Here is a 23,005-nt window from a genome sequence, read left to right as displayed (position 1 = left end):
GTAATATCACCGTTCACGTGTGTCTAAATAAATATATAATTTAATCGAAATAAATAAATAATTATTTTTAAATATTCTTAATGGGTAAAATTGATTTACAGAAAGGTGAAATTGACTTGTGTGTGCAAAAGGGTGAATTTGAAGTGTAAAATCTATAAATTGTCATCAACCGTTTCAAAGTTTTTGGTCAGGCCGCAAACTACTTGTCGACGGGCCGCGTGTTTGACATGCCTGTTCTACTGTATGGTGGTATATTCTACTATATGTATATTGTAGTTTATTCTAGTATATTTTAATATATTGTGTAGTATATTGTGGTATATTTTAGTATATTCTACTATATTATGATATATTATGGTATATTTTAATATATTCCAGTATATCCTAGATCTGAAATGGACGAGTTTGAAAATTCAGCGAACACGCGTGCTATCCGACAGGAATCGGCTGATGCGTCTGATCATGACCTACCAATTCTACTTGTCGCGTATATACACTTCTTGAACTGAAACTGACTACCTTACATTGTTCATAAAAATAACAAAAACGTATTTATTCAGATTCCCAGCGATTTTCATAATTCTTCGCGAAAGCATTCCTGCACCGCCAGTGATCGTGAACGAAAAAACATAGAATCCATCAGTTTAACGGGTCCCGTAAATATTCAGCGAATGTCAGGTCGCGCCTGACGGTCACCGGGATGATTCCCGTGTCTCCGATAAAACGGAAAGCCGCGAAGGGGGAATCGCGGGTAAAAAGAAAAATAGCCGCGTGGGCGTCGAGAGAGCGTGGCGACCGTGAGGACGACTCCGAGGTGGAAACAAGTGGATGCGGATCGCGTGGTCAGGGAGAAAAGGAGGAAGGTTTCCTCACGGTAGCAGAGCAGCCGATCGACCAATCGCGATCCGTTGGCGGGGGTTGTGCCATAAATGTCGCGTGTCGGGCCGTGGAAACCCGCCGTCAGGTCGGCGCCACTGTACCGACGTCCGGTATACTAGTCCACATTTTTGGCGGCAGCCGCCCAGTCTAAGGTCCAAACCCCGAACCGAACGGTCGTCCGAAATACTTAGGTAAAAGGGCTATACTTCCATCCGACCACCGGTCAAATCTATCGAGTTTTGCTTTTGCCGTTCATATTTATTCTCTTTCTCTCTCCCTCGGAACGAGAATCTCTCTTTTTTGTTCAATAAGAATAAAAGAATCAATAAAATCAGAGAAAAAGAAACGGAGAATCGATCGATCGATCGATCGACGGGCTGTGCGGTATCTGAAGAACCGAACCGATAAAAAGGGTACCGATAGTGCTCAAGGTCGAGACCACAGAAGAGACAACCATCAAAAGGGTTCGCGTTCTTCGGCAGGAAGGAAGATCGAGGATCGTCACTGTGCGACTAAGTGATACGGAGGAGACCGCTGATTGGACACGATCGTCCGCTGGCTTGTCCTTCTGCGTATATTTAGTAGGAATTCGCTCTTCCATTAACCTAGACAGATTGCTGTTTTCGCTCACTCATACTCACACACTGACACATACGCGTACAGATATCATACACGCCCACGCAGACCAGATCGTTTTACAACGTTTCGATCGCTGACACCCTTGCGGGTATTTTTAGGGCTGATTGATGCTGCTAACTAACCACTCGAGCTGGCACATCCGGTGCCTGATGAGACGGGTACGATCGGAATGTGTTTTCGATGCATGATCAAAAAATAGAACGTTCATCGAGAACAGATGATTATCGAACGAAATGGTCGACCGAGGAGCGCCACAGCTTTTCCCCACCCCGATCTACCCCTCGCGTCGATCAGCATGAACTTACCATCGATCGCTAACTATCCTCTATCGTAACATGTGTCCCAGACAGCGGATCTTTATGCGAGATCAAATTCGTCTGAGAAATCGTTGCACCGAGTTCTTGAATGCATAAAATCCGCAATCTACCCCCATCACCCTGTGAGAAGATTTGTCATTCTGTAGTAGAAAGTAATGGGGAGCCAGTGCCGGATTGAGACCCTCAAAGGCTCTGTGGACTTGAAAGATTTTGAGGCACCCTCGCGAGGGATCAATTTTGAAGTTAGACCCTTTCGATGATTCGAAGTGTTCCTGGCCAAAGTACTGCTTTTGCACAGTTGCACATAAACGCTCGGAGTGACTGTATGAAAGACGTAGACTACTGAAAATTTCTATGGTGCCCCAAGCACGTGCTCAGTTCCCTTATGGTTAATCCAACACTGGAGGGAGCCGAGTTGTGTGACTCGTGTCGATGGTTAACATAGTGATCGTGTGAAAATTGCAACGCGTGGATCGGTTCGTCGTTATTGTTCTACTCAAACGATTAGACAGCGGATTTCATGCATTTCTGACGCGAATCAGTAGGTGTAGTTTAAGAAGAAGAATTTGAAAACACTGATATGCTGTTTTCAATCTGTTAAACATATTGAGACAGAAAATAAATTTCTATTTCACTCCAGCTTGCTGCAATTCAGGTGGAACATTTTTATTTTGTATAAAGATCCGCTGTCTGATAATTATAAACAACGAAACTATTGTTCGACGTTGACGGCGAGAACCCGTGGCCACCATAGACACGCGACGCGTGGGCAGCGAGGGAATCGACTTTAAAAATAAACAGTGAGACTCGATCGCGGTTGCATCACCGGCCTACTAGTTTATTATTAAACATCGACGAGCGGTCATGATTCTAATGATCGACTTATGATCGTCGAACGGCTCGAACAGCGGTCACGGTTCCGATGATCAACTTATGACCGTCGCGCGGCTCGAACAGCGGTCATGGTTCTGATAATTGAATTATGACTGTCGAACAGTGACCGGTCATAGTTCCGATGATCGACTTATGACCGTAACGAGATGGTTCTAATTTCGTGGAAGGCTGGGTTCGCAATAGTTGGCGCAACGCGCGTCTCGGTTTCGCATACCAATTCAAGGCAGATGGCCGCACCGTGCACCCCGTTCGCATAAGCTTCGCCGACACAGCGGTCGACGTGCCTTGCCAATCACAACCGGCCGGGATTGTTTATAATAATTGGCAGCGATTTGTTTGGCAGTTATGTAACCTCGCCGCGGTGTACTTTATACTGTCGGCCGGGTAAAAATAGTTGGGAGTCGAGCACCGCCAAGTCCGTTGTGTCTGTTATAGCCGCTCCCTTTCCACCACAGCTCGAGACTTTGCTGGGCCTCTCCTCGTCTGGTAATCTAAGAACCCTTTCTACCAAGCTTAATCGTGTCTAAAAATTCTAAAAAAAATCCGACACGTTCAGCACGCCGAGCCACACATTCGAGAATTTTTTCCGATTTTTTCGTCGCAGACTCTGTGCGTAAAAAATAAAAAACCAGAAAGAATACAAACCATCCTGGTAGTAAATTGAATGATTATAATATAATATTGTCATCGGTACTATCTCCAATTTTTTTCATATGTTTATGAAAACCAATTCTTTACATTTTTTACAGCAAGAGTTTGCAACTAAAGAATCGGATAAAATTGTCGAATATGTGGTTCGATATGCTGAATGTGTCAGATTTTTTGGGGATTTTTCTAGATGCGATTAAAGGGGGAAATGGGGTAAAACTGGATTTTAGGTTGGGTTGAAACTTGGTGGAAAGGGTTCCTTTCTAGGTAAACTATCCAAGGGCATTTTTGACCCGCTTAATCTAGACCCTGAGCAGCTTGACTGTTCAACATTAGCGTTGGAAATTGGTTGAAAGTAAAGTAGGGAGGGATCTTATTTCTATCAACAGTCTACTCGAAATAACGACTGCTTGTTATGCTTGTAACGTTATACGTGTTTTCTTGTACCCCTCAGTTTTATCTTTAGCATTTCTTGTAGCACCTGCACCTATTCTTATGGGGACGACCTTGCCTGTCCGTATTACATTACTTTCGCTCTTCGTTGCAAACCGGTGAAACGTGATTTTCTATTTTGGGTTTGAACGAAAATTCGTATAAATTAAAATTCAATGATACAATTAAAAGATATTCATAGCAACGTTCAACGACACGATTAGCTACCTGAAAAGCGGCAGAAAGTTGTACAACAGAATGGAACATACATTACTGAATTAATCTGTATAAAATCCGATAATTGTTGGTACGTGATAGAAAAGAAAAAACGTATAAAATTACAAATACCTTAAGAGACACGCTCCAGATTGCTCATTCTCTTAATATGACAGAGTACGTCACAAGTGCCAAGAGGCGCCTCGCGCCGCTTGACAAGTTAAACTGCGCGTCTGACCGAATTAAGGCGTCACTACTTTCAGCCGCATCCGGCTAAATATAACGTCGCGAAAAGGCTACTTTCTGCTCGAGCCGAAATTTCGTTGCCGAAAGTCCAAAACAATTACGGCGGACAAGCTTCTATTGTTTCACACCTCGTACGGTTCGTTTCGACGGCGAAACTGGTTCAACATTCACTGGAGAAAGGGGGAACAATAATTAATTTAGTTGCTTCTCAATGACAATCCCGTCGAAATAAAATTACTCGATATGTACTTCATTATGAGCAATGTAATTGAGAAAAATAATAATATTCGGTCCAAACATCAAATGAAAATTAATTTTCTGCGTTATTCGCGAAATACAAAATAACAAATCGTAAACTTCATATTCCATTCGAACAGTGTTTCCGGAATCAATACATAATTTGCTTGATTTAAAGGTGAATGAAAACGAATTAGAATTAGCTACTACGAAAGTAGTACAACTATGGTCGGGTTACAATGAAGCTTGATCACTATAACCGACCGCAGACGTCCGAGTAGACAGGTGGATGAGCAACAATGGCAACCAGCCGTCGTCAGACTGATCCACGTGTCTGGCGGCCGGGAGTCTGGCGAACGTCTCGATTTTCCAATTCTTTTGCTCGAATTGCCATTTGGTGAATGCCACGGTGACGCGGCAAAGTGGAACGCGCTAGGAAACTATGCATCTATGCATCTACGATAAGCTATGCCGGTCGGGGCGTATTTCAGTTTTTGGACCTACGCCCCAGATGATTTGCTTGACCGCGCCGCGTGTATTTTTAGAGGCCATCTAGATCGCACACGCGTCCCGATCAGGATACATATCCACCTAGATGTCGATGTTCTTCTCACCGAATAGTAGAACCTTTTCGGAACATCGCTCTACGACAATGCATTTCTTGTTAAAAACATTTCTAAACCTGCTGTCAAAAAGCAACCGAAGGTGTGGTCTTTCCAACAGTATTATACATATACAGAATGTCTCAAAATTGTTGCAATTGTAATCAACGAAAAACACGGACCAATCAGAGCGCGGCTACAGCGCGCGGCTACAGCGCGCATTGGCGTCGGCATTGGCCGGAATCCGTTTGTCGCTAGTAACTCCTGAACGAAGCAGCGGAAAAGATTTTCGCAACGACAAAAATTGTTTCAAATCACCCCAAAAGCATCCCTGTCAATTGCAACAATTTTGCAACATACGATTTGTTTAATGCTATTGTTGCATGGGTAACACCATCTGTTGGAAACTTTTGTAATGACCCAATACATTGATCATTGACTGTTTCTTGACTCCGGTCCAATGATTCCTCGCTAGAATATGGGGATTCAGGGGAAGACGCGTAGACACTCTTAATGGGTCATTATCGTCGCGACACCGCGCCGCGAGCATAATGGAGTCCATTCCGATGGGAGTTCGTGAAAATCGGTCAAAGTCAGGCGGAGACTCGTCGGCTATGCTGCCTTCGCACAGCTTCGATGTCCACCTGTTTCCAACTAAAAACGGACCGGGGCCCGGGCAGCCTAAATATAGCGACCGCGAATCCGGGACTCTTACGTCACGCGGCGCATCGTTCGCTACCACACGACCACTTTCTTATTTTCCCCTTTTTAGTCGCGCTGACTAATAGATTCGTCAAGGGCAAATCGTTTGCGCGATCTTAATGATTACGCTCGGATATCCGGTTTCGACATGTCCAAACTAATTAATTGGGAAATCTCGAGGTAAACCCTTTTGGGAAATTAGGTTGTTGCGAATGTTCGGTTTTAGAAAAATATATTGACGATAGCGTTATGGGATTAGTTAATGTATTGGGTCGTTGCAAAAATTTTCTCTAAATAAAATTAGAAATAATTTTATCTATTGTTTCAGAATTATTTTTTTTCATTTCTTCCGTTTGAACAATTCTGCCAACAATAAAATGTTTATTCTACGCTTATTGGTAAATGGCTTCCAATGATGCGTTCTGGCACAAATTTTCTCGAAATAAAATAAGAAATAATTTTATCTATTGTTTCAGAATAATTTTTTTCATTTCTTCCGTTTGAACAATTCTGCCAAGAATAAAATGTTTATTCCACGCTTATTAGTAAATGGTTCCCAGTGTGCGTTATGGCACAAATTTTCTCTAAATAAAATAAGAAATAATTTCATCTATTGTTTCAGAATAATTTTTTTAATTTCTTCCGTTTGAACAATTCTGCCAAGAATAAAATGTTTATTCCACGCTTATTAGTAAATGGTTCCCAGCGCGCGTTAGGGCACAAATTTTCCCTAAATAAAATAAGAAATAATTTTATCTATAATTTTGCAGTGATTTTTTAAACTTTCCTTTGAACAATTCCGTCAAAAAATAAAATCATTATTCTACAGTTATTGCTAAATGGTTTCCAGTGATCAATGACTAGAAAGCTCGTGAACAGGATGAGCGATTAGAGACGCGCTGTGCCGATCGTAACGGCCAGAAAATTAATCTAACCGTCGGAAATAAATGTTTAGCGGGCGGCGATTAAATTCTATTACGTATTCCAAATTTACTCGGATGACCTTCGATCGCTCTTGCTGAGAATGAAATAGGAATACGCGCGAAAGCGTTCGGATGATCCAGGCCGAGTATGAAGTGCGCGCCTCGCTAAAATTAGCGGCGCGGCGCGGCCCGTTGCGTCAACAAAAAGAAAAGACGATGCTCGTGTTTCTGTCGCACTCCTCGATTGGCTGATTCGAGGAATGCCGTGGCCAATCGTAATACCCGTAATACGGCACGGTATTCGACAACAGGAACAATAGTGGTTTTCGAATCGTTGGTCCAAATTCAGGCTTTCATCCATTCAACCGTGCTACTCATTGATCATTTGCTTCCTCCCTCCCACACTTATATACAAATTTTACGTAGAATTCTATCTATTATAATTCGTCCATAATCTTAACAATTCATTTAAATCAAGGATTCCCCTCACGGGGTCGATGGAAGTTTCAGAAGGGTCTATAGTATTCCAGGGGTCTGTTTCAAAATTTTATTCAATTTTTAATATGTTTAACTTCAAGTTTTAATATGCACAAATATAATATAGATTTGCATACAATCTGTCCTTCTGAAATCTTACTTATGAATTTTTTAATGAAAAATGAAAATAGGAAATCTATATATTATACAGAAAAATATAAGGGGCTAAGAAAATCATTCTTTTAGAAGGGGTCGAAATGAAAAATGAAAATAGTTCGAAAATAATAAGACATAAAACTGATAAACCTGTTCTATCTAATTTTCTGTTCACATTCATAGTCAAATTGTTATCTTTCAGTTACTTTATGTGCAATTATTAGTACATATTATGATTATGTTGTATGCTGTATATTATACAGAAAAATGTAAGGGGCTCAGAAAATCATTCTTTTAGAAGGGGTCGATGTAGAAAAAAAGTTGGGGAACCCTGATTGAAATAGTCCCGATATATTTTACATTTTCAAAATACGTAGATAATAAACTCTGGTGATTAATGAATGGCGGGAACGAAGCGCGCGCGGTTTCCGGGAATGTAAAATAAAACGTAGTTGGGAAATGATCGAGAGCGATGAAGAAATCGACCGTGAAAAAAGCGTCCTCTATAATTAGAAAAGGATACGATGCCAACAAACGCGTTTGGAATTATCGTCGATAATTTTTAGTATTTTTAGCCCCGATGACAGCCTACTAGCGTTACAAACGCTGAAATTGTCGAATTTCGCAGTGGCATCGTACTCGTGGCTTGGCCATGCTGTCATTTAGAGAGGGAAGTGTCAATGAACAATTTCGAAAAATGAATTGGCTTCGGGAGTGGTAGGAGAAGAACAATCCCGGATATAGAATCAAGAAATTTTGACGTAATTCGAGCATATCGATGCTCGACGAGCCATTTGTGGCTCGCAGAGAAAGGTTATGTTGAATTTCACGCGGAAATCGGCTCCGGTTTACGGAAGCAAGGTTAAAGAAACACTTACGCAATGGCCTCTGTAATTGAGTATTTCGAGATGCAGAACTAAAATGAGATTTTATACATCTTTGTAAAATACGATTCATTGTGTGCGAATATATCAAAAAATGAGTTAAATTAATTCAATGTAATCTTTACGATATCGTCAAAAATTAACCGTTAGATAGTGCTTGTTATTTCAACATTATATGGAATACATTTATTGTTAATATCCTTTTCATTTAGATATCTCGAAACAAGAAATACATGACTTACAATTAGACCACTTTCATAACTATGGGCACAATTGTACTAATCCATTGTTGTCAACTCTACTAAAGCATTCAACGTTCAACGTACACAAATACACAAATTATTAGCGGAAGCTACTATCATATTTAAAAAATACACAAGTAGAAATAAATAAAGAACGTTGCATCGTTACCTTTATGGAAGAGCAATTCCTCTGAATTATGGTCGTCGTCGATCTTCTTTCATCTTCCGTACGAAGTGATGATTGAACTGCGGATCTCTATGCAAAATAAAAATTGTCAGTCTCAATTACAACGAAGGGGAGTTAGATCAAAATTGATTTGTTCTGTTAATAATTTCAATAAGTTATGCATACCGAGCCAGTAATATTGAATTCATCTAATCACAGAATCCGCAGTCTAGTCTTACAATTAAACAATGTGTTCCTAAAATGTTGTTTTGTCAAAAGATTTGAAACAACCTTTACGAAAATGTTCTCAGGGCTACGTTCAAGAGTTATGAGCGAAAACCGCGGACTCGCTGAGCGTAGCTTTGCCATTGGCCGAGACGGAATTCGTACCTGCTGCAGTCGTGCTCTGATTGGTCCGCGTTTTTCGTTAATAACTCCTGAACGAAGCCGCGGAGAACATTTTCGTAAAGAAAAAAGATTTTCAAAATTACCCCGCGAATCTATTCAAGGGAGTACAACATTTTTGGAGCACCCTGTTGATAAACATAAAGGATAACACCCAGAAATCGGATTTTTTATTGATGGTTGAATGTTTAATGGAATATTTGTGATTCGTTTCAGCGAACGAGTGTGGTTAACAGTTCAGTAGAGCGGCAAAATGGACGCGCGCTTTAGAAGCAATCTCGACATGATTGGGCGCAACGAGCCCATCACAAGGAAAGCCAAATTCTGGCAAAGTTATGTTCGAGCCTTGAAAGGTGATTATAACGTTCATGTTGTTTTATCAATAAATGTTCTAAATAAATAAATTGATGTTACCATAAGTCTGCGAAAGGCCTCGGAATTAATGACTCGCGGCGACCGATTTTCCGCCCGTCTTGCGTCTTGCTCACCGTGGCGGCCATAGTGCTCGAAGCTCCTCAGGAGCGTACCATAGGAGCTATTTAGTAGGGCGACCCTCCGAATCATTAATTCCGAAACCTGGTCTACGATGAATAAATTAATTTAAACTTGAAAGTCAAGTTTGAAATTCGATTGTTACGAGACAACTTGTTTTTCTGAATAGGTACCGACGATATCAGAGCTCCCGAACACACGCACAGACCCCGCGGCATTTTCCGCTCGGAATACCCTGAGCTGTCCACCTCGTGGCCCTTCGGAAAATCTATCTTCGAAAATCCCATTCACGCGGCCGATCGAATCAACGTTCCTGGATACAGGTGAGCAAACGTTCAAATTTTACCTTGCAAGTTACTAAATTTACGATTTAGCAATTCTTGTGGATTTCCTTATCTCCGGATTCTTTTTCGCCTGAAAATAATCTGTTCTCAAAATTTCAGCGAAATCGAGGCGTAGAAGTTTTCAAAAGTTAAAATTTTTAATTTTAGGGCATTACTTTTCCTGCAGACACATTTGAAAAAGCTCTTACCCTGTGTAATGTAATATATTTATTGTTGAACTGAGAGATGTTGTTCTCTTTTTAAAGGTACTTGCCCGTCCACCGTGAGATCTACGGTTACTCACCGAGGCAGATCTACCCGCACCAATACAAACCTGTAGAACGCTTCACCCCCGGTACGTACTAAAGAACTCTGAGCAAAAAGAAAACGAAAAGTCCCAAAACAGAGAGTAAAAGAGTGTGAGAAGCAACATCTAATGATACGCGAAAGCGAGAAAAGAAAACCAGCAAACGAATATCAAGTAAAAAATCTAGTAAATCGAAATGCGCGAAACGAAACGAGAAAAAAAATATAAATGTTTGATGCTTGGCGTGTGTAATACGTAACCATCTCGACAGTTGAACGAGAGAGTCTTTACCTATAACGAATGACTATAATAACGAATGACGCGAAACGAAAGCGCAAATCAATGAGGAAAAAGTTGAACGAAACGCATGGGAACCAACGAAATCACTCTGTGTACTGTTAATCCGAATGATTGTTATACTATAACAACCGCTCGTTCTCGGGGTTTCCTTAGTTAATTAAGTTCTTTGTTAAATGTAACCCGGCGCTTTTGGCTTCTGGGCGCCGAGAGAGAACAAACGATACGACAAGAATCGCCAAAAGAATGGAAAAGACAAATACCGCGGTTTCCTAAGTTTATACAGGGTGTGCTGGTTAGCTTTTTCGAACTACTTCCTTGACACTTTGTATTCCTATAAAATATCTTCTATAATATTTTATAGCTACTTTCCGAGTATAGGTTTCGAGCCATAGTTTTTCTGAACAATGAAATATCGCCGACAAAGGAAGAGTTATAGCACGAGCAAGTTAGAACACCCTGTATGAATGAATCATCCCTCCAAGGGCCTTTTCAGAAGCCAGAAACGCCATCAGGAGGATTCGTCTCGTACCCCCAAAGCCCTCCACCTTTGCCTGCACTCGATCGTAACTAAAAATGAAAAAATAAAAAAGAATAAAAGAAACCATAAAGAAAGAAGAGATTTCGAAAATAGTGGGAATTCTATGATGTCACCTGTGTCATCCCCTCCGATGTGTGGAATGCGTATGCATTGTTGGACGTACGTGTTTGAATCGGGCCGTTGTTTTAGTTAACTCGAGAACTCATAATTATCTACCTTCATACCATACCACATCTGTGTACCACTAATTATTACAACAATTTGTATCTAAGTTATTATACATACTTATATGTCGCTATATGAGAACATGCATTACGTACGTATAAAATATATACAATAATATATATATATAAATTATATTTAAATATGACTAAGACTTGTCTGCTTCACGACTGGTACCACGAACACAAACGAACCCTATGTGATGAAAACGAAAAAAAAAATAAGAAACGCAGAAACGAATCAGGATTAAAGAACACCTCTAACGACAATCGGAGCAACAGCTGACATCCACTGATGATCGACGCTCCTCGCTATTAATCGAACTTGCACACTGTACCGGAGATGGGCAATGTCTGGTTTTGAGCAACTAATGACTAATTCGTCTAATCACAGTTAGAGAATACACGGTTTCTTCTCGTAACATGGTCGCGGTAGTTCATTCCGTAATTGTTCATTCAATTAATTCATGGACAAACGACAGTTTCTCGAATTTCGGTATGAAAATCATTTACAAGTAGACTGCGAATGTTTATGGAAGATAAAAATTGTAAACTTGGAGTTCCAAGGACAGTTAATTCTTCAATCTTAATCTTCAATCTTAATAAGCTGAGAATAATTAATTTACACTCTTTACTTTTATTTTGCATAAAGATCCGCAGCCTTCTTCTTGAATCAAAATTATTTTGATTTCGTGTAACGGATTAACAAATTATTTTGAATTATTCCGAACATTTTGGTGGTGATAGCCAGATTAAGAAACGAGTTAATGCGATTAATAAACAAGTGAAACATCGGTGGATGTGTCATTGTCGACGGGTCAGTGTGCGAGAAAGTGTCGACGGATGGAAACAACGACGATCAGACGACAGACGAAACGCGCAGGCATCATGGATCACCGCATCATCGATCATTCATTTCGTGATCTTTTCATCGTACGTGTCCTGTACGTCGTTTCGCCGGATGAATGGGGAAGCACACGGACTGCATGCAGCTCTGATTCTAATTTCTTTCCAGGCACTAGACCGAACAAGTGGCTTTATCTCAATCGCATGGTCGATTTGAGCGACGTTAGGCGACAACAAATTATACGACACTGGCAGACGAACGAGCGAAGCGCGCTTACTACCAAAGTGCGACTTAGTCATTGCATTAGAAGAAAGGATTACTAATCCATCGTCCTTGACAACAATCGCTAACACTCGACTAACCCGATTCACGTCTTGAGCGCGGAGACCATTCTCAAAATTAACCCTTAGCGCTCTAACAATTCTATAAATTTCTCTGAATATCCATTTTTTGCTCGCCAATATATTAATTTATAGTCTCAGAATTATAATTTGTGCAAATATGTTAAATACGAAAGGTTTTGAATAATCTATACGTTTTGGTTGGCTACATAAGGCTACATATCATATTAATTTCGTATCCACCAAATTTAAAAGATCATCACAAAGAATCATTGAAGAAATGTTTCATTTTCCAGTTAAAATAGCTCCGAGTGCAAAGGGTTAATAATTTTATTTTCATGGTCTTTTCTGTTGGCAGAAATTTTCAGTTTGATAATACCCGCGCGTAGGATGAACTATGCCAGCTGGCGAACGTATAATTTTCACCCACGCTTTGTTATGAAATATCGTTGATGTCCCAAAAATCTTGTACTTCCTTGAATAGATCCTTGAAGAGATTTCAAGTCACTTATTCCTTTGCGAAAATGTTCTACGTGGCTTCGTTAGCGAGTTATTAACGAAAAACGCGGACCTATCGAAGCGCGACTCTATCCTGCTGGGCGGGGCGTTGACATTGGCGTAGCCGCGCGCCGAGTGGTCCGCGTTTTTCGTTGATAACTTCTAAACGAAGCTGTGGAGATCGTTTCCGTAAAGGAAAAAGTTGTTTGAAATCACCTTACGAATCGTCCTGTACAAGAAAAACAACATTTTGGGACAACCTGTTTTTTACAGCGTGATACAACATCTCGATCAAGTTACGTTTCACGCGCAGTGGACATATACGTCTTGCTACAATTTAATGGGCGGCTCGAAACATTTGAACAGCTGCGACTGCCAACGCTCAAGATGTTGATTGTCACGTTTGACAGCCTCCTGTATCCACTAACTATCATATACTAGGTGTTCCAATAATATCCGTAGCTTGAGTAGGTACGCACTTCTCGACACTAATCGTGAATTCAACCGACTAAAAATAGTTTTACAAACGATTTCATTTTTCCACAATGGCCCAATTCATCTGATCCCTTTGGCTTCAGACTTTTCACACGATGTCGCTAACACAACGAGTCCCGAGTACAGAATAATTACGCATCGTTCGTATAATCATCGTAACGAATTAACGGTCCGAAAACGTCGCTAACCGATGTCACTAATCGATTTTTCCCCCGATCGATGAACGAAAGAGTCCACGCAGAGCTTCTGCGCCGCCGTTTTCGTCGAACGATCGTCGAGAGAACATTATTACGACATTCCACGGTTCCTGAAACCAGAGGAAATGGATCATTAGCGATCGAAACCATCTCGAAACAGTGGTCGAACACGGACAAACTACCCACGATGTGTTTCTATTTTTCACAAGCACGAGAAAGCTGCTGCACACTGTGTACAAGAAATGTGTAATAAAAATTGAATGGCACGAATAATTAAAACCAACCAGTTTCAACGAGCAACTACTTTTTTCCCTGGGGACTGTGTCCTCCTCTCGTTCGGCGCGTCCGCAAAACTTTGGCTACCGATCTTGCGCTATTTTTTACGGTGATTTTGTTCGGTGAACAATTTTGCGTGATTTTTACGAAGTTTTTGAAAGCTTAACTCTTGCAGCTGAGGTGGAGGTCGCAGTTTAAATAAGAAACACCTCGGGAATGGATCGGGAAAGAGTTTTCCGTGCCAATTAGCAGGGAACTGAATGGCATTGTACGTGAACGTACATCCAAGAGAAGTGTAGTAAGAGAGTGAAACCACAGAAAGAGAAATAGCGCACCGCGGTGCAAAGAGAAACGGAAATAAAACGAGAACCAAAAATGGCCGCCAAACTTGAAAAAGCTGGAAATTTTCTCTCGACGCTTCCGCGTTCTAATTCTTGCTACCAAGTCTTCCCGTTTAATCAAATAATCATTCCCAAGTTTGTTCTTATCGCAAGATTCTATTTAAACAGACTGGAAGACGCGAGGACGATGTAAATGAATAAAAAGTAGCACACTTTGATTAATACATGCTGTAATATGTAATAATGCTCAGGCGTATTTAAGTATTGTTACAACTAACAAGGCAGTAACTGACGATTAATTGCAACCAGACCCAAAAATTTCTGTCTTTTTCAGGAGATGGCATGTCATTCTTTTTAAAACCCTACCCTTCCCTTTCGACCCCCCACCCCACCAACCCCGCCCCTAGCTTAAGTAATCTAAAAAGTCTAACTGTACCGGGTGTTTCGTGAAATGCAATCTATGCTCGCCAGATGAAAGAAAATAATTGTATATTGCATATAGTACTTATACAATTAAAGTTTCCGTAAAAATGATTATCAATATTTGTAGTTTACGCATAGTATGCATATTTTACGAGCCACCCGGTATAATTACCTCGTTGAGCCAAGCCTACGAACACTGATTAGCACCCACAAGACAACAGAGTCTAAGGAAAAACAGAGAGACAATACGAAACGGAAGATGGATCGAACATATTTTAGTTTTGACGATGACTATATCACCGTAGGTGTAGCGACCGAGCTTTTCTTCTAGTAATTAACAGAGATAACAATATTTCGTCCGAGTAACTCGTAAGTAATCTGGAGTAGCAGCTAAACGAGCGTAATCAATGCTTTTTTGGAAAATATATCCGAGTAGGCCCGGTGTGTCGGAGCTCTGATTTTTCGAGGACGATTTTTTGAAGGAGAAATTTTTGTCGAATCAGGTCAGTATGCTTTTTCCAACAGTTACAACGTGACGTCGTGTTACACACACAGTTTCTACTACATTTTTGGTTTTGTTTCTTTGGCGAGAGCGTCGGCACTTTTTCTCGTTGTTCACAGAGAGAAATCAAATAGTTTTGGATATGGAACGCCAGCTTTTGAAGCTTTTACAACTGTACCAGTTCATTTTCTCATTAGTCACGAACTAGAAGGAACACGCACGGCTTACGAAAACACGAAACAGGGACAGAACCCTCCATTCCCTAACACTCTGCATCCTGATTAACGTCTGAGCTGTGTAATTGACAAACCGAGTCCGCCGTTTCAACAATGCTTGAATTTCGTCCAAAACCAATGTTATATTTTGTCATTCTGTAGTTTTCTTCAGTATCGCGGAACAGTGTGTTCATAGACAGCGGATTTTATGCATTTATGACAAAAATGAGTAGAGAGAGAGAGAGAACATATAATGAATAATTTACGAGTTATTTGAGATGGTCACGTACGAGGTTCACACTGTATCTTAAGAAAGGAAATAAATCTCTATTTCGCTGTCTATTAATCACCAAACTTTGGCCAAACATTACATAGTGCTACAAAAATTTCATCGATTGACGTTGAAACACAATCTATGTAAAATTAAAATAATCTAGCTCAATTAAAATTGAAGATAGGGCCTTTGCACATCAAAATAGAACAAGCCTGTAGACTGTAAAAGTTGCGGATCGTTCTACATTTATAGTGCACATTTTTCAAATAAAAGGAACCAAATTTTCTTAACGAGGAAAGTCTTCTTGACCATTTCCTCTATTTACAAAACTCGGTTTTGTCAATTAATCAACTCCTATTACACCTTTGTCAAGGTCAGAGTCGCCAGATTAATACTTGTCCCCCACTCTACCCTGACGCACATACGTCACAATGTCACGTGACTAATCAAGTACCGACAAAGAGGGGGTAACTTCTTCCCCTCGATTCGAGCAAATTTCCCCTGATCTGACGACTCCGATCTGTGACCCGATGCAGCATACTAACTTTCTTTTGCCTAAGGGCAATCCGTAGTTAACGTGTGCTGTCGATTAACGCTGATGATTTGTTTTACCCATTCGGGGCCACAGCTTCCAGCTAAAACACTAAATCAGAGAAAATGGAGCGCAGAAACCTAATTCGGCAGATTCCGGCCATGCCGCGAATGAATCAAACCGATGGATACGCACGGTTTTGACGTCAGGTGTCGTTTGTAGATTGTAGATCGTGGTTGATATACATAGAATGATCCATTGGGTGGTGATACGAACGAGCACAAGCTCGTGCTTCTCCATACACTAGTGAACATGTTGTTATGTGGACTTTCTAGTTTCTGTAGTCTCTTCGACCTGGAAAAAGGACTGGAATTAATAGAGAGCGGATTTTTATGCAAAACAGAAATTTTCTACCTGAATTACGACAAACTGGAGAGAACTAGACATTTATTTTCTTTCTGAATACGTTGAATATGTTAAAATTCTACTGTTTTCACTGTTTGAATTTACAGCTACTCATTTTTGTAGAGATTTGTTATTAATATTTCTGTCCTTTTTCGCTCGAAGGTGTCTATTCTTTTTGTAACGTGTCGGTTCGTAACGAGGAATCGCGTGGATTCGAGAAAAATCGACGCGACTCTTCCTTACATATCGAATCAAGATTTTCAAAGCGTGTTTCGTAACGTTTCATTGGTAAATGAAGAAAACCATTTTTTGGAATGCTTAAATATTTCTGAATTATATTAAAAACGATACGAGACGCGCTTCGTTGTAAAAATGCAACGCCCAGATATCTACGCGTTGTTGTCGGTTTTATGTAAATGTTTCATATGATATTAAAAGTATATAATAGTGCGGGAAGGAACAATAATCCGTGCAACGATCAGTGTGGACTTCCAGGCGTTGCATAAGTCGATCGATCGCATTCCTACGTGGGCTGAGCTCAAGCGCGAACTCGTTGAAACGAATAGTAGCATTAATCGATCTCTTGAATCGGTTATGTACTATTGTGAAACAGAAAAGCATCGTAACCTTTTATCACTCTGGAAAATAGCTAGCAAAAATTGTTAATGAAAATGGCTAGCAAATATTCGAGATTTTGAATATCAATTATGGAATAGTAGACACACTTATCTGTTCGCCGAACGTCGAACACCTGGCCGCGAGTATCGCGTTATACAATTATTATGTGATGCATTGTGTCAACACGTTCGCGATGCACTCGCCGGTAGGAATGCTCGTTTCATTGCCACGAATTTTTCTTTCATTGCCATAAATATCACGATACAGCGAAACCATTCGACCCTGAGAAAGCTTGGACCGATCACCTGAACCGCTTGGCAGACATCGACAGAATGTATCCGAGCAAAACGCCTTTGCTCAAGCGGCATATAAGCCCGCCGCTCAGTACGAAACGATTGTTCGACATCTACGGTGAGTACGAGAGAAGTCTTCCTCAGTTGTTAGAACCAGTCCGTAGAATCTTGACACTCGAACAGTCTGAAAAAGACGAACCACGTTAGTATCAGATAGATGAATTAGTGTTGATCGTTGCAGTGGAGAATAAGACAGTGAAATCAGGAAACTTGATCGTGTGGAATTTGATTTATTGAACAGTTGTTGCGAATTCTGCTCCTGTGAATCGAGATTATTTCAAAAGTGATCTTCCAAAGTTAAATTGAAATTCAATTACGTTGTATTAATATTTCTTCAGAAAGCTTTATAATCTGGGGCTCCAGTATTTATTTTTTATTTATTTCGGCTTCGCGGCTAAGAAATTGGACTTGGATCTGGAACTCTAGTATCCGAAGTGATTTGTTTCGTTGTTGTCGAAGTGTTTGCTATTAGAGATAGTCTGAACAATTGAACGGGGACAGATCATTATAATTTTGAATACAATATTTAATTTCAGGTAACCTACTAGACGACACCAGTTTAATACCATCTTTATTACCGTCTCTATTGCTTCGCAAGAAGCCGTTGTTCGATCTCCTCGATCCATCACCAATGGCGCCTATCAGTGCGTTTACCAGAGACCCATGGTGGTACCCGAGCTACGCTCCTTATATCCCCGGCTACGCTCAGAGGAGCACTCCTTTCTATCTGAGGGACAGTTACCTCAGTCCTGTGAAGCGTAGCTACCTATGGAGCCGACATCCAATCAGGCCTCTCGGTATGTAATCTTTCTGTCACTGCAATTCGGATAATACGGTCACTCTCTATCTGAAAAAATAGCTTTGCTCGAATTTCTAGAGAAAACGCAATTTATTGATTCGACTTATTGTAATGTACGAATGCAGAGCTAGCTGCAGTTAGAGCACACAAATATTGTGTATACATATTTGAGCAAGTTACGAAAAGAAATTAAAATTTTAGATATAAAAATTTCAAATTTTAATCCTAAAATTTTAGGTCTTAATCTTAAAATTTTCAATTTGTTATTCCCAACGAAACACCGTAGCTTCGCGGAACTAGACGAGATATTTTTTCAGACGAGGAGCGAAACGAGAAAACTCGAAATGCTCGGTTAAATTTTTAGAGCGACTTTTTCAAGAGACTTTCCCAGCTCGGTGAAAACCTCCACCAATTTTACTGCTTCTCCAAGAGCACGACTTCCTGGAAAACAGTTCCGAGAAGTTGATTCCCCAATGAACTATGCAGGGTTGCGCCACGATAGTCTAAAATATACCAATCAATTTAGCACAATAAATTGCACCACACGGACGAACATACAAGATCCGCAAACCGAATGCTAGTTACGAAATCTACTGTATCTAAATAGACAATGACGTGTAGGAATCAAAAATTCTCTGACGTTGTAACGGAAGACATAACGATGAGACATCGAGCTATCAGATTACCGTTGTTCTCAGATTCCCGGTTTCTGAGATTATTTTGAGATCTGGCGAAACCTGTTCTTCCGCGAAACAGCTGATTGTGAAACTTGAACAACAAAAAAATACATTTGGCATTATCTAAATATTTGCTTAATGTTTGGCTCGGGCGCAGATATTGTAGTACTCTTCAACAAACCGGAAAATTATAAACCGTCGATGCCAGGCGTGATCGTGCCAACTATGATTCCTTGTTTCTGGCAATTTGCGTTGACATTAAGTGGCCTGATCTCAGAGCCATTACTTTCCAATTAACTTTGAAATCATTTGGAATATCTGAAAATTATTATTCGAGTTTCACGGAAAATTTAACCGCATTTGACGTCTTCCATTCAACATGGCGAGTCCGTAAGCCTCGACAACAATATTGCTGACTTAGCAGCTTTCTTTTCTTCGCGGGCTTCCCATTGATAAGAAGCCATTTCGATACCAGCCAGATTACTCTTTCAACGATGTATAACTCTGCGGCCACGAGTTGATCGACTAGCATGTTTTTTGCTCATTTGGAAAGCAACTAGAATAGTGCAAACTAGTGGGATAAAACGAGTACACAGGGTGTCCGAAAAACGTTGTACCTCCTTGAATAGATTCCCGAGATGATTTGAAGAAACTTTTTCCTTTGCAAAAATCTTCTGCGCGATTTCGTTCAGGAGTTATCAACGAAAAACACCGGGCCAATCAGGAGCGCTGGGCGTGGCGTTGACATTGGCGTCGGCATTGGTCTGAGTTTTTCGTTGATAACTCCTGAACGAAGCTACGGAAAAGATTTTCGCAAAGGACAAAGTTACTGTAAATTACCTCAGGAATCACCCCTATTAATTACGATATTTTTTGGACAGCCTGTATAAATTCATGGACAAAGACAAATTGTTATGGTACACGAATGTATCTGTTGTAGGTATTACAGGATCGAATTACTACTATTATTCGCAGCCAGTTCCAGTATTTCACTTTACTCGCCCGTGGTACAATAAACGTACCACATATTAAGAAACAAAGTGAGCGATAAGATTAAAATGTGGCCAAGTGTTTTGTTCCCCGATCCTCTTCACTCGTTAATTCTGTGGAATAATAATCGTGAAACAAGCCGACAACGTTAATTGATGTACATATTTCTGGCTGCAACGAGGTGTACTTATGATTAACATGCACTTATACATGAAAATATGGAATCATCATAAAATCATTCACTCTGAAGAATGGACATTACACTCAAACAGCGCAGCACGCCTGTCTGCATTTTGTACGTGACTGACTTACGCTGAAGACAGAAAGTTTCGATTATAATGAAATTTTTGATCACCTTTCAATCTCTGCGACTTCGTTTTCCCGAAGTTTCCAATTGATTAGATACCAACATATTTTAGTGCTAAGGGTTGTTTTCAAACTTTCTGTCGCCAGCCTGTCCACCATGTCTTCTAATAGGTCTTTTATTTGAGACGTGTTCTTCTATGTATATGTTCACTTAACTAATATGTATATATACACGTGTACATATCAAGGGTGAGTCAACCCCTACAAACCCTTGTCCTGTGAGCTAAGTGACAAAATGACGCGGGCCACAATCAACAACTACAGTCGAGAAATCTCCTTACATCGACAACACCGAACTGTGTTGACTACTTATGCTTCCCTGTGATAAGACACCCCCACCCCCAACATATTTTAATTTGTTATTTCATCCAATGCGTCCCCGAAGTTTCGAGAGTTTCTGCATCTTAAATTTTGGAGCAAGTCTGATTTAAAGTAAAACAAGTTTCAAATGAATTTGATAAAGATTGAAACTCACAAAGCTTCCTCGTTCTGTGATCCACTTTGCCCGTCAACTGTGATCCTTTCTTGCTGATCCATCGATCGATCTCTTTTACAGCTCACGTCTACTGATGGCCGTGTCGCCCCGCATGGAACGCGCGATACGTCAGAATCTGATGAAAAAAAGCCGAATAAAATAACGAAAAAAGAATGCAAAAAAATGATATGAAAGAGTATACATGTACATCGTATCCCGAAGAACTGTACGACACCTGTTGCCTGACACTATCATTTCTTTCTCGCAGTGCGTACCGTCGTCCATGATGTTTTATTTATTAACATTATCTGCCACCATGGTTTATTGTACTCTTCGTTCGTGCTGTCTACGAATAAAATAAAACACTGCCCAAATTTTATTACAAGACTACAAACTTCACTACACGTTCCTCGCGCGGGCACTTGAAATTATTCTTATGACAGTGTATATTAATTCATTAATTATTCGATTATTATTTCATGAATACCCTCTTTTTTCTCTTCATACCGAAATAACTATAATTCTGTTGGAATGACGAAAGGTCGCGGATAATGATGGCGAATATGTAATTCATTATAAAATAATAAAAACGATTGAATTCGTACGTGTGTTTAACTTTCAAATAATACGTGTATGAACATCCCTAATATTTACAAATTATAATTTATATAGTTCATAGACAGCGGATTTTATGCATTTGCGTTAAAACCGCTATACTACTTTCAATCTATTTTAAACATATGTATTATGAAAGAAAATAATGTTCAGGTGGAACATTTCTATTTTGCATGAATAAGATCCGCTGTCTATTTATAAAATATATGTAGCGTATACTATATCACGTTTGTTATGTTAAACAATCGTTTGTTCCACAAATATACCGTCGCTCGAATACTTTCGTGTAACTACGGTAAATCCTCTATCGACGCAAAAAGCCTCGGGGAGGTTCGTTTGCATCGATCGTAGAGGGACACTATTCTTTTTTTGGGCTTTCTAGAGAAGTTCAGCGCGTGTAAAGAGAGATCGCGCGCGGCCGAGCGACTGCGACTCTCCGCGTCCCTTTCTTTCCCATACGCCATACGCTGTCCTTCCTTGCGCCCGAAACGTTCATCGTCAATTAATCGCAAGGGACCTTCGAACTGTGCCGGCGACTGCGACTCTCGCGTCACACCGATATGGAGGGGATATTCTTTTTGCGTCCATCGTGTAGCACCTTTTTGCGTCGATAGAGGATTTGCTATATATGTTTATCTTCTTCCTCTCTCTCAGAATAACGTGGAGCGAAGAGATCGAGCAATTTCATGATGAGGTTTGTACAACAATATGCATGTTTATTATCTGAAAGTTTTACATCTTTAGGATGTCATTGTATAGGCGTTCATCGACGGGATTCGATCGATGCAATGAACAGGGGGTACGCCTACTGTCATCCTAACATCGCGCACGATTCATATCGTCGAATCACAAGCGATCAGCCTTTTACAAATATAATATCTATGTATACAATGTATGTGTCTCAGACAAAAAACGCATATCGAGGGATCACAACCGCTTCTTTTACAATTAAACTTATATATCGTAGCAGGATGTAGTATAAAGCTGGAGAGAGCATGAAGGGAAGATGATGGCCGCCTGGGTTCACCTGAAATGTAACTTCTTTTCATTTGCGAATCGTCTAAGTACTCAAAAGGAGTACATATATACTTGAAACGATACAAGTTCGTTAACATGCAATACCATGCACGCGTGATTGCAACACAAGACAGCGGACTTTATGCATTTATAGCAAAATTGAGTAGATGAAGTACAAACTTGTTGAAAAATTTAGAAAATTGAAGATGTCCATTAAAATTATTAATAGAGAAATAACTTTCCATTTAGTTTCTATTTCTTGCAATCGATGAAGACAATTTTTATTTTGCATAAAGATCCGCAGTTTAGTTACGATATATCAATGTTAGAATTGAAAACAACGTCATTATATTCACACACCGTGTACACCGCGATTGTTGAACTGAATGTTTCAAGAGTAGTGGCAATGTCGCAGCACACCTCAGCTCCGCTAACATATCCTCAGGAAGTCATACCTAAACAGCGGATTTTTATGCGAAACAAAAATGTTCTACCTGAATTGC

General features: G+C 40.2%; 1 protein-coding gene and 1 long non-coding RNA gene across 5 annotated transcripts in view; one reads left to right on the top strand and one right to left on the bottom strand.

Annotated features, from left to right (window-relative positions):
• Positions 1-9,731, bottom strand: part of LOC143212744 (uncharacterized) — a 56,010-nt gene extending 46,279 nt beyond the window's left edge. Inside the window, exons 1-2 of one of the 2 annotated variants that reach the window (XR_013009754.1) lie at positions 9,480-9,731; positions 8,664-8,750 (exon numbers count right to left, since the gene is read on the bottom strand). This is a non-coding gene — a long non-coding RNA (uncharacterized LOC143212744). Of the gene's footprint in view, positions 1-4,157; positions 9,287-9,479 lie in introns of those variants that run through there. The other variant, XR_013009755.1, reaches the window with a different exon arrangement.
• Positions 9,282-21,249, top strand: Mf (myofilin). Of its 3 annotated transcripts, none has more exons than XM_076431837.1 (7): positions 9,282-9,418; positions 9,727-9,880; positions 10,147-10,235; positions 17,478-17,621; positions 18,100-18,360; positions 19,980-20,079; positions 20,952-21,249. In XM_076431837.1, the coding sequence occupies exons 1-6, from the start codon at positions 9,319-9,321 to the stop codon at positions 20,069-20,071; spliced, it is 840 nt and encodes a 279-aa protein (XP_076287952.1). In that variant the 5' UTR covers positions 9,282-9,318; the 3' UTR covers positions 20,072-20,079; positions 20,952-21,249. The 3 variants fall into 3 exon arrangements, with proteins under 3 accessions (XP_076287952.1, XP_076287950.1, XP_076287951.1); XM_076431835.1 differs by having other exon boundaries at positions 17,478-17,705; XM_076431836.1 differs by lacking the exon at positions 19,980-20,079 and having other exon boundaries at positions 17,478-17,705.
• The last annotated feature ends 1,756 nt before the right edge of the window (positions 21,250-23,005 follow it).

Source organism: Lasioglossum baleicum, chromosome 10, assembly GCF_051020765.1.
Source record: "Lasioglossum baleicum chromosome 10, iyLasBale1, whole genome shotgun sequence".
NCBI classification, from domain to species: Eukaryota; Metazoa; Arthropoda; class Insecta; order Hymenoptera; family Halictidae; genus Lasioglossum; species Lasioglossum baleicum.
Note: the sequence above shows the minus strand (reverse complement) of the source record. Positions and strands in the feature narration are given on the sequence as shown.

Coding starts and splice junctions, on each gene's coding strand:
- Mf (XM_076431835.1), top strand. CDS start 9,319: ATGGACGCGCGCTTTAGAAGCAATCTCGACATGATTGGGCGCAACGAG. Junction 9,881..10,146: donor ATCAACGTTCCTGGATACAG/GTGAGCAAACGT, acceptor CTCTTTTTAAAG/GTACTTGCCCGTCCACCGTG. Junction 17,706..18,099: donor GTCTGAAAAAGACGAACCAC/GTTAGTATCAGA, acceptor ATTTAATTTCAG/GTAACCTACTAGACGACACC.